The sequence below is a fragment of the Lupinus angustifolius genome, chromosome LG04 (genome assembly GCF_001865875.1).
Source record: "Lupinus angustifolius cultivar Tanjil chromosome LG04, LupAngTanjil_v1.0, whole genome shotgun sequence".
Classification (NCBI taxonomy): Eukaryota; Viridiplantae; Streptophyta; class Magnoliopsida; order Fabales; family Fabaceae; genus Lupinus; species Lupinus angustifolius.
Genome location: NC_032012.1, coordinates 2929266 through 2945912, shown reverse-complemented (window position 1 = coordinate 2945912; position 16647 = coordinate 2929266). Strand labels below are relative to the sequence as shown.

The following is a 16647-nucleotide window of genomic DNA, read 5'->3' as shown; positions in this document are numbered from 1 at the left end:
CAAATAGACTCTAAAGAGATCACGTAGCCGAAAATCACGGCACACCAATAATCATAAATATATACTTCAGATTTTAAAATACCTCCTGCACTTTAGAGTTCATTAGCTAGTTGTCTTTTAGAAGGGAACAGAAGGAAAAAGTAAAATCATCTCATAAACGCATTTCATAACCCTAATATTTTTTTTTTCTCTTCTTTCTTATTCAAAATCCAACTCGTGAACTAACCATTAAAATAACTCATCCGAGGTCAAGTTTGTGCCTTTGGCGGCCCCTATTGGCCGTAGTTGTTTCAAATAAGTACTTTAATAATTTCAAAAGTAATCACTTTTTCATAATTAGCTTATCATGGGTATATGGCACCATGAATGGATGTTAGGCAGAAGGTATACTAGATAACCTAATATAAGGTGACAGTTGGATATGGTTATGACCATTTATACTATAGTGCAACTTTATCTCTCACCGAATATTATTAGTGGTGGAAATAAAATCATGTAACTTTTTTTTTTGTTATTCTCAATAGTAATAAAATTTGAAATTTCTGGTCTTGCATTATACCAAAAGAAACACAATGAATTAATGCATGCATGCATGCAAGCATAGCACATGGACATGATGATGATCCATAAAAGTTTTGTACCACTTTCCTCATCCCCTATAAAAATTCTTCTATTATTATAGCACCATGATATGTTCAAAATTCAACTTTTTTGATGTTGTTGTTGTTATGTAAAAGGCCAACAGTGTGAGGGTTCTGCAGCATATGAATCATATAGGGAACAATAAGAAAAAAAGCAGAAGTTGAAGGAGGAAGAGGAAGAGATTTCTGAATTATGCAGAATCCAACCCTCTTCTATTGATAAAGTATGCTGAAAATCTCTGTGCACGATTTTTATTTCTTCTTAATCTTCATTATGATCATCTTCTTCATTTTTCTTCATCTGGGTGATGTTCAAGTTTTAGCCTTTATGTTTTTTTGTTGTTGGGAAATTTGTCTTTAAACTTGTTAGTTGCTACTGTTTTTTATTGCAGAGAACTGTTGAGGGTTGAGGAGCAAAGACCCAAACAGGTTTTTCAATTGAAAAGATCATAACTTTTGGCAATTTGATTGTTAAGCTGAGGTATCATATGATCCTCTAACTAATTCAAGGATTATGTTACTTTTGTCATTTTATTTTATTTTATAAATTTTTAGTAACTTGATTGTTGGGAATTCTTTTCTCTCTCTTGCCATATCTATTGTGTTTGATGCAAAAGTTATCACTGGTAAAGGTTTAACAAATTTCATGGTTATAAATTGAGATGGAGTAGAAGGGGCAATGTTACTTTGTAATTTTGAAAACTAAAAATTTGTTTTAGAATGCTCAAAGGTTTCAAATTTCATGATTGTTGTAAAAAAATTCTAATTTATCCAACCTTGACACTCTTACAAATCTTAAAAACTAAAAACCTAATAAATAGATCTTTTAGAATGCTCATGCCATTTCTTCTATATAAAAGAATTTGTTTCAACAGCAGAGTAAAAAATCAGATAACAATAGAAGATTTAGGAACCTAATTATTAGGAGCAAAATACTTGTAATGAAAATACAAAACAAAGTTTCTGTTAATGATTCTTTTATTGTATAAGTGCATGTTAAATACACTATCTATTGAGCAACAATTTCATAACATTTGCATTAACAATCTCACTATCTGTGTTTCTAATTTTCTTTGTCTCTAATCTAATAGTTTTGTATCTTTTCCTCAAAGAACTAGCTACTACTTGTAAATTCCCTCTACCTTTTACCAATGATTTAAGGAAAATGATATATCCTCTTACAAATCCTCCTACACGATACGAAAAGTAACATGTGTCACAAAGTGATACATTTTGTTTATTAACGATTAGTTTACAAGTGAGATATGTAACTTTCTCGTGGGTAGGAGGATTTGATAGAAGGATATATCTTAAATATATGAATTAGAGGAAGTAATGATTAGAAGCACAAGAGTTTGGTTTGTTCTGTTTGAAGGTGAAAATTTAGTCTTTTTTCTAAAAACTAATATGTTTATAACTTCTTCAGGGTTCAGGATTCTCCTTGCTGAATAAGGAAGTTTGGTGCATTCACCAGTTAGATTAACAACTTTTGTGGCCTGAAATTCTTGAGCAATCTGTTAAAAATTCTCGATAAGCAAGGTCAGAGAACACCATTTCAGGGCTTAAAGCATCCTTAGCAGCAATGTAATGATGACATTGGTTCTTATAGTCACTTTTATTAATTAAAACTTATATGATTTCTCATAATTCTTGCTTATTTCATATGTTACAGGGAGAACAAGATGAATAAACCTTGTACTGACCAACTTAAAGTATCCAAATTCTTTGTTGTCCCAGAAAAACTAGGAGATATTGTTATAAACCTGATAAAGATAGGCATAGTTGTCGGCCTTATTGCATTCCTTTCACTTGCATTCCAGACAGCATTCTATAAACCATCGTGGCGGTTACTCGGATTACCGGAGCATTTACGTATCCAGAATGATTCAGTCATTGACAATGGACCAACAAACATCTCACACATTCTATTTGGCCTCGGTGGTTCAGCCCAGACATGGCATGATCGTAGCAATTACAGTAAGATCTGGTGGGAACCAAATACCACTAGAGGTTTTGTTTGGCTTGACAAGAAACCTAAGATTTCACACACTGAATTGTTAGTGCCATATAAAATCTCACATGGCTGGAGAAGGTTCAAGTATTTGCACTCAGCATCTGCAGTTCGGATAGCTCGAATAGTTTACGAGAGCTTTAAACTTGGTTTGCCAGATGTTAGGTGGTTTGTAATGGGAGATGATGATACAGTGTTTTTTACCAATAACTTGGTTACTGTGTTAAGAAAATATGATCACAATCAAATGTATTATATTGGTGGGAATTCTGAGAGTGTGGAGCAAGATGTGCTGCATTCTTATGACATGGCTTTTGGTGGAGGTGGAATTGCTGTCAGTTATGCATTAGCAGTTCAACTAGCCAGAACAATGGATGGTTGTCTTCGCAGATACTTCTATTTTTATGGTTCTGATCAAAGGGTCTGGGCATGCGTGAACGAAATCGGCGTGCCTCTTACCCATGAAAAAGGATTCCACCAGGTAAACTCTGTTCCCACTTGTTATGTTTCTGTATTTGTTAATATGCTTTATACTGTACATAGGAAATTGTAAGATTATCTTTAATAATGTGTCCATCTTGTAGAAATTTACTGTTTTTTTGTTGTCCTTTTGTTCTAGCTTGATATAAGAGGTGATCCATATGGTCTTTTAGCAGCTCACCCTATGGCACCACTTGTATCACTCCATCACATTGATCAATTGAGCTCACTCTTTCCTAACCAGACCCAAACACAATCCTTGACAAAGCTAATCAGTGCATATAACCTTGACCCTGCCCGGATAGTGCAGCAAAGTATATGCTATGATCATAGGCGTAAATGGTCGATATCTATTTCATGGGGTTATACAGTACAAATATACACAACAATGTTGTCAGCTGCAGACTTGCAGATGCCATTGCAGACATTCCGAACATGGCGAACTTCGAGCGATGGTCCCTTTACGTTTAATACTCGATGGATGAACCCTGATCCAAGCAAGCAGCCAGCTATGTTTTTCCTAGACAACCTTCAAATGGTTGGCTCACAGGGAAGTATCACTAGCTACAAGAGATTTTTTGCCAAGGGAGCAGATAAATGCAACAAATCACATGTTAATGTGCAAGTGCAGAGAATTAGAGTTTCTGCCTTGAAGCTGGATCCAGAATATTGGAAAAATGTACTCTCTCTCTCTCTCTATATATATATATATATATATCAAAACACATACATTAGATTTTGTGCCTGAATAGAATTGAAATCTACCTATGTATCTTTGGAGTTAAAATTGATAATTTGATTTGGCTGAAATGAACCAGGTACCACGTAGAGAGTGCTGCCAAATTATGGAAGGTGGAAGTATAAAGGGTGGCAATATGCATCTCAGGGTTAAGAAGTGCAGACCTAAAGAAACAACTACTATATAAGGATTAGTTGTTTGGCATAGTTAGTAGATTACTAAAACATGAATCTTGTAGGCCTAGCCACTAACATTTCTACTGTGTACATTGTTGTAATATACTCATGTAAGCCTAATATTGGTCAAGAATATCCTAGGAATTTTTTCACATAGCAAGAGCTTTGTAGCACCACAGTTGCCCTTTTTATAGAAATATGTTGTTGTTTGTAAGAAAGATAAATGGAAGGAGAGAGAAAGGAAGAAAAGAAGAATAATTGTTTCTGTTTCGATTGTTATTGATTGAAATTGATGTTGCGTACATTGTGCAAACTTCTATTTATAGAAGAGAAAACAAGTCATGTGGCATTTACATAATTGTAACTGCCATCCTCTTAGAAGCAACTAGTCTAACTAACTAGGATTGCTTAGCTAAACAAACTTAAACAGAAAACTACTTTAGCTTTGATTAACAAAACTGATTACAAGAATCAACTAATAACATCAATTATTCTAATATTCCCCCCTAAAGCTGAGGGTGAGTTGATGATTTGTCAACTACTTGAAGAAGCTTCCTGATTGAATGAAACTTTGAATTAGATAGTGGCTTTGTAAGAGCATCTGTTGCCTGGAATTCAGATGGTATATGCTTGACTTGCAAGAGCTTTGATTGAACTCTATCTCTTACAAAGAAGAGATCCAACTCAATATGTTTGGTTCTGTGATGAAGAATAGGGTTGTGAGCTATAGCCACAGTGCTGAAATTTTCACACAAAATCACTGGTGTGTGATGAGTGAGTTTTAGTTCAGAGAGAAGAGACTCAATCCAAATGATTTCTTGAGAGGCTAGGGTTAGGCTTCTGTATTCTGCTTCTGTACTTGACCTAGAAACAGTTTGTTGTTTCTTAGACCACGAAGTACCAATATTTGGACCAACAAAGATACAAGCTCCTGAGATAGATTTTCTGTCATCTGGATCTGATGCCCAATCTGCAACACAGAAGGCATTGATAGGTAGAGGAGTAGTAGAGCTAGCAGGCCTGAGTTGAATACCCAAAGTGAGAGATCCTTGTAAGTACCTTTGTATTCTCTTAACAACAGCCCAATGATCATTCAGAGGATTGGACATAAATTGGCATACTTTGTTGACATTAAAGGCAAGATCAGGTCTTGTGATTGTTGCATATTGAAGGGCACCAACTATGGACCTATATAGCGTGGGATTTTCAAAACCAGAGGAACCTGTTTTGGTTAGTTTGCAGGAGGCAAACATAGGAGTAGGAGATGGTTTGGATAAATCCATGTTGGCTTTCTTGAGAAGATCTCTGATATACTTGGTTTGTGAGAGAAAAAGGGAGCCATTGGTCATGTGTTTAACTTCAATTCCCAGAAAATAGTCCAAGGAGCCTAGTCTTTTTAGTGCAAAAGTAGTACTAAGTTTGTCAATAATCTGATTTATATGAGGAGTAGATGATCCAGTGACAATTATGTCATCCACATATACTAGAACAAATAGTTTGTAAGTAGTGGATGTGTGAATAAACAGGGAGTTATCACACTTACTGGTCAAAGCCCATTTGAAGTAAAGTAGCGTTAAGCCTTTCAAACCATTGCCTAAGAGCCTGTTTGAGACCATAGAGAGCTTTGTGAAGTCTGCAAACCTTAGTTTTGTCACCATTAATGAAACCAGCAGGTTGTAGCATATATACTTCTTCATTAAGTAAGCCATTGAGAAAGGCATTATTAATGTCCAACTATTCTAGAGGCCATTTGAATGTTACTGCCAAGGTGAGAAGAATTCTTATAGTAATAGGCTTCACAACTCGAGAACAAGTTTCATTATAGTCAACCCCTTGTTTTTGATGAAATCCTTTTGCTACAAGCCTTGCCTTGTATCTATTAACTGTTCCATCAGGATTCTCCTTGATCCTAAAGACCCATTTACACCCAATTACTTGTTTTTCAGGGGGTAAATCAACAATAGTCCAAGTTCCCAACTGAATGAGAGCATTGTATTCCTCTTGCATAGCTTGTAACCAAAGAGGATCACTTAGAGCAGTCTTGATAGAAATAGGTTCAGTTTGTGCTAATAAGGCTCTAGGAACTCTGGGAATGAATGACTTGTCAATTCCAGACTTGGAACGGGTTTGCATTGGGTGAGTAGATCTGGGAATAACAGTGGTTAGTTGTATAGGTGAAGACTCTAGTGTAATGGATGGTGAAAGTTGTAAAGGTAGGTCTGAGGATGAGGAGGATAATCTTTCAGTATTAGGCATTGGGGAATATTCAGTAGGAGGTCCTGGAGATGGTGCAGGAATAAGAGAGGATGGTGATGATGTAGTGGTAACAGTGTCATTGATGTGGAAGGTGTTTTGAGGAGAGTGATGGGTTAGTGTAGTAGGAGATGGCTTAGGACAGGGCATAGAGATAGCAACTGGTGTGTAGGGAAAACTGTGTTCATTGAATATCACATCCTTAGAAATATAGGCTCTGCCATCTTTTGTCATACATTTATATCCCTTGTGTTGAGTTGAGTAACCAAGGAATATGCATTCAGAAGACCTGAATTCTAGTTTGTAACTTATGTAAGGTCTTAATAGAGGAAAGTAGGCACATCCAAACACTTTAAGATAAGAATAGTCAGTTGAAACTCCATATAAAAGCAAGTGAGGAGAAGACTAATAGAGTGTAAGTGATGGTAACCTGTTAATAAGATACACTACAGTTGTGAAGGCATATTCCCAGTAAGACAAAGGTAGAGAAGCATGAGATAACAATGCTAGGCCAGTTTCAACTATGTGTCTATGTTTCTTTCAATAGTCCCTTGTTGATGATGAGTGTGAGGACATAATACTCTATGAATTATGCCTAAGGTGTTGAGAAATTCTTTAAAGGGTCTAAACTCTTCCCCCCAATCACTTTGAATGGCCTTGACATTTTGGTGAAATTGATTTTGAATCAGTTTTAGAAAATGTTTAAACAGATGCAATGTTTCTGACTTTTTCTTTAGCAGATAGATCCAAGTGTGTTTAGTATAGGCATCAACAATTGACAAATAATACCTAAAACCTGTTGCTGAATGAATAGGTGCAGGCCCCCGTAGGTCTAAGTATAGAAGATCAAAATGTTGAGTATAAATGGATGTAGATGCAGGGGAATGAAGTCTATGAGCCTTAGCACAACAACATGCTGAATAGAAATCAAGGTTGGTTTTATTACAATGTGAGATATTACATTCTTGAAGGACACCTTTTACATTAGCCTCATGGGCATGTCCTAATCTATAGTGCCAAAGTAAGTATGAAGTCAAACTCTTAGAACTAGAAGAAACAGTGTTATTGGCATACAAAGGCAGCCTTGAGATGGCATTACAATGTAAAGAAGTAGGTGATAGAAGATTTGTGAAAGCATAGAGCCCCTCTGCAGTGAGAGAACCCTGTAGGAGCACCTGCTTAGTAGCCTGAGATTTGACAAAACAATGGTTAGGGTGAAATTCAAAGAAACACTGATTATCTTTAGCAAACTGAGACACACTCATAAGATTTTTTGTAATTGTAGGAACAAGGAGTAGGTTATGTAATGACAAAGACACTTAAGAATTAAAGGGAGACTGAAAATAAGCATGTCCATAACTTGTAATAGTAGCTTTGTTGTCATTACCCATATAAATGTGATCTGAAGCAAACTGTTCAGTTGGTTCAACTAAGAAAGATGGATCTGCAGTCAGATGGTTTGTTGCACCTGAATCAGGATACCATAAGGATGGTTTGCTGGAATCTTGGTCAATGTGTGTGATATTCATAGCATAGGGAGATGGATGAGTATATGATGAATCAGGTCTTGTAGTTCTTCTAGGTGGATTCTGATGATGACCAGGCCTTGAATAAGTGTAGGAAGAAAAAGGAACTATTGGTCTTGTGTAAGGAGAAGACAGATGATGGTCAGTTGTAGGAGAGATTGGATAGTTCATGTGAGGATTGTGAGGAGTTGCATGTGAATATCCATCAGCATAGTTATGACCATATGTGTGTGACATGGTGTAGGCAGTGTCATATGGTGCATAGTAGCACCAAGCCACATCATGTCCATATTAGTTGCAGTAATCACAGAAGTAATTTGAGACCCTGCTTGAGGATCTTCCACAACGAGTTCCACGTTTATTGAAACGACCTCCACCACGAGAACCATTATAAAACTATCCAGAATAACCATTCATATGGTGTGCTGAGGGAAAGCTTGGACGATAAGGTGGGTGAGAAGGTGGCAGTGGTGCATAGTGCGTAACAAAAACTGGTGAAGGTGGCTCAGTAGCAACCACATTTGCAGATAATGCATCAGAAATAGTTTTGTGTTTATTTTTGATCAGTCTAGATTTATATGTAAGGAAAAATTGTTCTAGTTCATTGATTGAAGGAGGATGAACTTGACTTTCAATAGTTGTAATAAGTATGTAATATTCCTCATTCAGTCCATCTAATACATAGTCAACATGTTCTTCTAATGAAATTGGAGTTCCAATTGAAGCTAAGGAATCAGTAAGCATTTTTATTTTAGAAAAGTATTCAGAAATGGTATTGGATCCTTGAGAAATTCCACGTAGTTGTGCCCTAAGTTGTCTACTTCGTGCTTTAGTATGCGCATTGTAAAAAGAATGTAATTCGTGCCATAACTGAAAAGTAGAAGTACAACCTATAACACGTGGTTGCAGAGATTCTGAGATTGAGTTGAGAATCCAAGAGAACACAGTTTGATCTTGTTCTTCCCAGCTCAAGAATCCTGGATTTATGCGATTATTAGTGCGATTTGCTTCAGTGAGAAATTGCGGTGGAAATTCTGGATTTAGTAGCCTAAGAACACGATTTGATTTTAGAACAGCTATCATGAATTGACTCCATGTGAGGTAATTCTTCTCTGTGAGTTTTGTAAGAGGAACTGGTAGAGAAAGAGTTGGAGTTATGGCTTGAACTGGTGCAGCAGTGAAAGAATTTGGTGGAGAATCCATGGAAGGAGGAGGATCAGTGGCGGCGTTGGCCATAAAAGCTCGTGATACCATGTAAGAAAGATAAATCGAAGAAGAAAGAAAGGAAGAAAAGAAGAATAACTGTTTCTGTTCTGATTGTTATTGATTAAAATTGATGTTGAGTACATTGTGCAAACTTCTATTTATAGAAGAGAAAACAAGTCATGTGGCAGTTACATAATTGTAACTGCCATCCTCTTAGAAGCAACTAGTCTAACTAACTAGTATTGCTTAGCTAAACAAACTTAAACAAAAAACTACTTCAGCTTTGATTAGCAAAGCTGATTACAAGAGTCAACTAATAACATCAATTATTCTAATATTGGTCTTTCTTTTTCCATATCCTGACTTCCCTCTTCAATCATTCATGAACATGCTTTTTGATATATTTTTGTATTTTGATAATTTTTGTTCAAATATACATTTAAATTTGATTAGAGCCTGAATGTGCATACCCAAATGCTGATAACTGAATTGCAGAGTTGTTAAAGCTTTAATATTGGGCAGAGTTGTAAGACCATGGACTTCATAAAGTTCAATGTTTATAAAAAGGAGAATACTATAAAAAATAGGATATGCTGTGAAACAATCTCAAATGAGTGTTAATTGAAAACAGTAATTTTAACGAAAAAGTATAGTGTAAACTATAATGTCACTGTTTTTATAGGCAAAATAGTTAAATAGTGATCATCCATTATCTAAAGTTTCAACTTTCAAATTAAGCTAGAACACTTAGGCCATGCAATGCTACTATTCTAAACTATTTCAACAGCAAAATTTAGAATAAAGAAGCTAAGAAAACAGGAATATGACCTATGATTCAGTTAAGAATGACACTGTCTATTGTCCATTGTTCTGTTTACCATCCAATTACAAGGAACTGGTTTTTCATGACAGTATCCACAAATTTCAAGAGAATGCCTCTGTCTACATCTTGGCATGCCTAAAGTCCATGACCAAATTCTGGTTTAGGAAAAGGAGCAAATACCAAGACTTAGATGCGTCATACAAACAGAAACGTGAGCATTAATATTTCTAAGGCATTAGTGTTTATCAACTTGGAGAGATGTGAAGCCGTGAAAAACCAGAATTAGTTTCTGTAATACCCATTGAAATGCATGATGCAGTAATAGAGCATCGAGGTTCTGTACAAAATATATTTTTGAAACTGCAGGTGAAGGCATGACTCAGCTCTAGGCAGCTCAAAAGCACCCAACTAAAAGGTAGAAATATATTTTAGCTACAATATATAATCTAAATTACAGATCGAAATACATTTTTGGGGTCCAGCAAAAGTAACATGTTAACGTGATCCACAATATTCTGCATAATCAGTACTTTAAGAGCAGGTCACGTGTATGACTAAAGAACATAAAACCCAGTTCAATTTGTAAATACACTGAAGCTATAATCAGCCAACAGTGTCAGTGTCTTCATAGCTTGGCGTTTCACTTGAAGGAATCGAAACCATTTCATCAGGCACCGAATCTCCCACTGACTCACCCTGTTTGTGCAGCGAATGCTCAGAATCCTGCTCTGGGAATACTTCAAGGTGCAATGACGGTGAAATATTATTCACATGTAGCCATGTTAATTCCCACAGACTATCACCACCCAAGGCACTCCTCTGCGCCAGTATACCCCTTGTTTTCATAACAAGTAAGGAGTTTTTGAGCAGCTCGGGCACATTTTCTTGAAGCTTGTCACTTCTTTTCCCCCTAACCTTTACCTTCATATATTTTTCCATTCTGCTCAGAACACCTAACCATAGCTTGCAGAAGGTTGTTAACTGTGATAAATCTGGGAGCAATTGAAGAAAAACTTTGGACAAGAGCTTCATCGCAAAGATAAGTGTGCCTTCCATATTGCGGTAGTCCTTCTGAGAGTGTCCCTGTGCAATCTCAAGCAGGTCATCAAGCACAGTGAAGATCACAAGATCAAAACACTGTAGCCACAAACCATGTGGCAGATAAATGTCACCAGCTCCTGTCAAGCACCTTTGCAAAGACGATAAAGCATGATTTCTAACCTCCTCTCTCTGGTCCAAACACACCTTTCTTAGACCCTGCACTAGTCTCAACCACATCTCTCCCATATCCTGAGAGAACTTAGACACTTGCTCCTCTTCCATTACTTCCTTAGCCTCAGCGACCCACTGGGCCAAGCAACTGACAGACCCTGCCATGAGATCAAGTGCCCGTACAGATCGCTCTGCCTGTCCAACACGAGACTCAGCAAACTGCCTTGCAGTATCTATACAGAAAACATAATTAGCTGGAAGCAAGTGGGCACCATCAGACATTATGAACAATAGTGCATCAAACCCAGCCTCAGATGCTTCTGGGTGTCTAGCCGTTATGGAAAGTAGTGATGTGATTGTACGCCATCCTAACTGAGATCTTATATGAGAAGCGTTCGCCTTCACAAGGCGACTGACTTCCTGAGTTATCTGCTCACAGTACGCATCAGCAACCCGGGCATCAAGCTTCAAGACAAGTTGCATTGACCTCAGAAGTTCATCAGCAATGCTCTCTTTGTATGGAAGCAACCGCTGGCAAATCCTCAGGAGTCCAAAAACAGCCTTCTCTACCAGGGCACAGGGCATTACAGTTGTCTGAACAATATTGGATATGTGCTCATACACACCCTGCCAAAGAATCCCAATTCTATCCCTGTTATTCAAAGTGATTGCAATCAGCAACTCTAGGCAGAAAACTGCTGTATCTTCATCCTCAGGTGTGCTGTTGCCTTTCTGGGGTCGCCCTGCAGCCCAAATGAGTGCTTTTGCAAGCTGCAATAGAGATTCAGCTTGCAGAAATTTACTTTCAGTGAATATGCTGTCGATGTGACACTTTTGTATTGTTTGTAAGGTGCGCTGATGAGCAGCAAGTTGTTGTTCAGTAGGTTGTGATCTTGGCTCTTCGGTGTCTAGAGATAACAGTTGACTAAATCTCCCCATCAATCCTGAGGATCTCCTTGGAGTGCCAATAGATTGCATATGAGCTGAGGATAAAGAATTTGTAATAGGTTTTCCCTGCACAGTTTCAGCAGAAAGCTCTGAATCATCAGCTGCATCACTGGCAACACGGGCAGGAAGAAGACCTAGCTTGTGCAGTCTTAAGATGCAATCAAGAATATTTCTCCAACCTGTGCGTATGTAATCACCATACGTATTCACAATTGTAAATACTGTAACAGTTGCCATTCTTGCTTTCATGTCATCTCCAAAGGCAAGGAGCGGTTCTTCAACTGATGATGGGTTCAAAAGTGTAGTGAATTTACATAGAGACACTACCAAATCATCCAGAACATCTCCAAGATGGTGGCAAGCTGAAATCTTAGCAATGGCTAAAAATCCATCTATACATGTTTGGTATACCTCCTCATGTTCAGCATGATCAAATACCACGGAGATGGCAGCAATAGTTGGGCCTGACATTATGGCAAACATATCATGATCGAGGTATGCCTTGGAATCAGATACAATAAATGGAGCAGTTTTTTTCGACTTATGCATTAGATCAATCCACCGACTTGGTGTCATTTCAGGAAATCCTGAACCTTGTTCAGGGGTTGTGCGGATTTCATTCTTACAAATCGAATGGTAAATCTCTGACAGGAATTCTCGAGGCAGATCATTGCCACCATTTATATGCCTATTATTTCGGATAAAATCCTCTTCTGTCATCTTCTTTTTAACCTGCACATTGTGCTGATCTGTATTAAGCATTATCATTGAGTATGATAACACAAGAGAAGCATCCTTGTTAGCTAGGATAAGAGGTGACTGCTCATAATACCTCTCAGAGAAAGCTTCAAGCACCCTATGTATCTTCTGTGATTCTCCAGGCAGTCTGAAAGTCTCCAAAAAGAGGCGCAGGGCTGTGTCTAAGTTCATGTCTTGGAAATCAAATGTTCTAGCAAATTCATGAAGAACCTGAACACAGAATTCATCATGATTTCCAAGGAAATCACCAACTAGATTCTTATCCAATCCAGCAGTGTATCTGAAAAAGCAGGCAACACTTTGGGGATCAAGTTTGTCAGGCAAAAGATGTCTTCCTTGGAGAAACTCTAGACCTTTCTTAGGATCGCGATTAAAGTGGTCAGCTCCTATCATCAATCTTCTCTTTATATACTTTCTTCGTCGGACAAAAGAAACCCAATGATTTGGATCACTATAATTCTCACATTTAACCATCCAGAATGGACTATATTCTTCAAGGTTCACTGGAGAATATTCCGAGCTTACAGATTCATTTGATATCCTTTCGGCCATTCCCTTTATAACAGCAGTAAGACCATCCAAAGCAAGAATATGCATGGCAGACAATGGACAGTTCACTGGAAATGCACTCCTGGACAACAAACTAGTGAGTTCTTCAAAGACATTACTGCAAGTTATGTCACAGTCAAAGTTAGCATACATATCTACCATAAATGTCTTTTGCCTGCAGAAGTCAACCAGGGACTCCATGGCTACCTCTTGCTGCTGGTACGAAGCCCCATATCTGCCTTGCGCAAGCCTCAAAATCACACAAGAAAAAAATGCTTCTACCTGTAATTTAAGTTCTGTACGAAGATGATGATACAGATTGAGAACAATGCTACACACCATTGAAAGTATAAGCGGACTTATTGACAAACCGAACTGCATCAGATTACGAAACAATTCATCTTGAATTAAGCTCAGCAACCTTGGGTGACGGCGAATAGAAGGCCCTCCAAGTTCTATTGCTGAATTAATTAAAGTTAAAGCAAAAAGAGGCATATCTTCATCAAATGCTATTGTGTTTGATCTAGGACCCATTCCCGTATGTTCAACAACATTCAGCAAGGAACACAAGAAGCTAAATATTTCCAACATGCAAGGAACACCATATGGTTCAGTAAGATGCCTGTCATATGGTGCACTCTCATTGCCGCTAATAGCAACAGCCGTGTTTTCGTCCATCACAGTTGCCGTGACAACACTTGCAGCATTGGGAGAAGAGTATGTGGGCAATGGCTGATTATCATATTCACTACCCAGGCTCCCATTATCTGATTGTCTACCTCCAAAAATATGGTCATTATTTGGGCCTCCAGTCTGCAAGAACAATCAACAAAAAGAAATACTCATTCATATCAGGATGTCATAAATATGAAGTGGTTGGCCACACAAAACTGTACATTCTAAGCAAAGTAATTAACATATTCACTTTGAATGTTTGGAAATTTGACTATCTTAAGTTTCATTACTCATTATTAGTATCCACAACCACAAAGACAAGGCCTTTTCCCATCCCAATTACACAAAAGGGAGGTCTGTGAACTCCATCTTAGGATGTACCAAATATTTATGATCCTTATAATCAGAGGGTCAAACAATATTAATGGTCAATGATAGGTATATAATATATTGTGCATACTAAACGGTCGGATTTTAATTTAAATTTGACAAATTTTATATTTTCTAGACGAAAAGGGAGCTGGCAATATTCTAAGTAGAGAATGGACAAGTAAACTTTTCCCGGAAGATCTATCAAATTGCAGATGGAGAAAAACAACTGATAGCATGGCACTGATTCTTGCATGATACAAAAAATATAAACATGAAAGAAATGACCCCCACCCTTATCTCCACACACCCCCAAATTGCCTTTTCTATTATTTTGTTCCCAACAAACAATAATGATGAGAATAAAAAACATAGCCTTTAAATAAAGGTAATGAATCTTATACCTCAAGTTTCAAACTAGAGCTTCCGTTAACCAATGCATGCTCTGTGCTGTCAACATCTTGAAGGTGAGAGAAAATACATCTAACAAGTTCATGCAATGTGTACCGCGCTATCTGCTGCAACAACTCACTTTTGGTTCCCGCTTGATGAACTATACGGAAACAGGTATTCACTATGTTGCAAACATGTTGATTACTAATCATTACAGATGCTTTATTTTTCATACATGCTAGGAGTACTTGCAGTATCTTTGTCAAAACAACTTCTTCGGAAGAAGCATTGAGCACCTCAAATCTGCAGCTAGTGACAGAATCAACCACCAAGTGCATGGCATCCTCAACACTGACCGTATTGTGATCAATCACATCCAGAGTCAAGATCTTGTAAACAGACGACAAAGCAACACTCGTAATTGCTGCACCAGCTTCATCAGATCGAATCACATCTAAAAACGGCTGGAGATACAAGGCAGGGTTGATAGCATTCCACTGATGGTGCCACGAAAAGATTTGTCTCCGTAACGCCTTCAAAGACTGAATCAGAGAGTGCTCCAGCTGATCATCGCCAGACATATAATGGCCACCCCATCTTACATTTCTCCGCATAACAGCCAAGACAGCGCCAATTTCCGAATTGATCATACATGCTAGAGTTGAGTTGTTAGAATTAGTACCAGTAACATCACACTCCTCAGGTTCCTCCTCTATTGCATCATTGATACCATGCTGCTTTAGACGTCCCATTTTCACAATATGCCTTTATATTGCACAACAACTATCTGCTAGAAGGTCACCAATAAACACAAGGAGATCAGAATTTACACAAACTAAATAACTTAAGTGAAGCATGAAATACAAACATATGCGACACAAAGTAAGACTCTTTCGAGATTCAATTCACCAAGACAGTATTTACATATTGGACTATTGTTTTAAATTGTGGGCCGTCCGCGGCTACGTCGCATTTACCACAATTATGGAAAATTGTAGGAAAATGTTGCCGATGCATTCACAATGCGGTCAACGCCGGTGCGAAAACTCCCGAAACCGCAATATTCTGACCGATATTTCAGTTGTGGAGTGCAATTTAAAACACTGCGTTGAACATATAAGTCAAACCCTATATAAGGTATAAATATAAAAATTACACACATTAACATAACCAACCATACACATACCAGTTACAGTAGGATTATGAGTGGATCAATGACAATATTTCAAATTTCAAAATGCACATCCATATATAGATCTATGATCCATCCAACATTTTAATTGATCCTAGAACAAGTACAAATTGGTGTGTCTAAGCTTCAGAAGCATAATTTAATCTCAATTGATCACATCCATATCTTTAAATTTAGGGTTACAGTGAAATGAGTCCAGTATCTACAGATAGAAATAGAATCATAGTGAAAATTTGAGAACTTCTGCTGAAAGAAAATAAGATTAAGAAAAAATACCTTAATTTGTTGCTACTACTTTTCACTGTCTTGGAATTGAAAATTTGTGTTGCGTTTTCAACGTCGAATGAATTGGGTTGTGCTCATCGCTGCTATCATCGGAAAATGAAGCTTCTTTCTGTTGACTGTGTCAATGTGCCGTGAAGGTTCACAGTTTCACAGTGGGATTTAGTTGGAAAAGAATTGAAAGAAAAACCTTAAACGGTGTATTGAGGGTGATATTGATGTTTAATCAAATTAAGTCTAAAATAATTCTAATTTCTCAAAACCATTTCTTAATAACAAGTTGCAAGTCATTTATGTGAGTGATTTTTTTTGCAAAATAAGTCAATTCAATGGGAAATTACTCTAATTAATGATTGTGAAATTTAAGTTTACTTTTTGTAAAAATGATTTGTTTTTCTAAGTAAAGATGCAAT

The 16647-nt window shown here is 37.3% G+C and overlaps 2 protein-coding genes across 6 annotated transcripts; one reads left to right on the top strand and one right to left on the bottom strand.

Moving 5' to 3' along the window:
- Nucleotides 552–4256, top strand: LOC109345107. Of its 3 annotated transcripts, none has more exons than XM_019583903.1 (7): nt 565–632; nt 738–865; nt 1034–1122; nt 2068–2225; nt 2314–3133; nt 3272–3811; nt 3951–4256. In XM_019583903.1, coding segments are annotated over exons 4-7 (1470 nt in total). In that variant the 5' UTR covers nt 565–632; nt 738–865; nt 1034–1122; nt 2068–2223; the 3' UTR covers nt 4059–4256. The 3 variants fall into 3 exon arrangements, with proteins under 3 accessions (XP_019439449.1, XP_019439448.1, XP_019439450.1); XM_019583905.1 differs by having other exon boundaries at nt 567–632; nt 762–865; XM_019583904.1 differs by having other exon boundaries at nt 552–865; nt 1012–1122.
- LOC109345106 (ARF guanine-nucleotide exchange factor GNOM-like) lies at nt 9841–16444 on the bottom strand. Of its 3 annotated transcripts, none has more exons than XM_019583901.1 (3): nt 16229–16444; nt 14772–15550; nt 9841–14136 (listed from the first exon to the last, which is right to left on the bottom strand). In XM_019583901.1, the coding sequence occupies exons 2-3, from the start codon at nt 15510–15512 to the stop codon at nt 10459–10461; spliced, it is 4419 nt and encodes a 1472-aa protein (XP_019439446.1). In that variant the 5' UTR covers nt 15513–15550; nt 16229–16444; the 3' UTR covers nt 9841–10458. The 3 variants fall into 3 exon arrangements, with proteins under 3 accessions (XP_019439446.1, XP_019439445.1, XP_019439447.1); XM_019583900.1 differs by having other exon boundaries at nt 14772–15547; XM_019583902.1 differs by lacking the exon at nt 16229–16444 and adding an exon at nt 15738–15853 and having other exon boundaries at nt 14772–15547.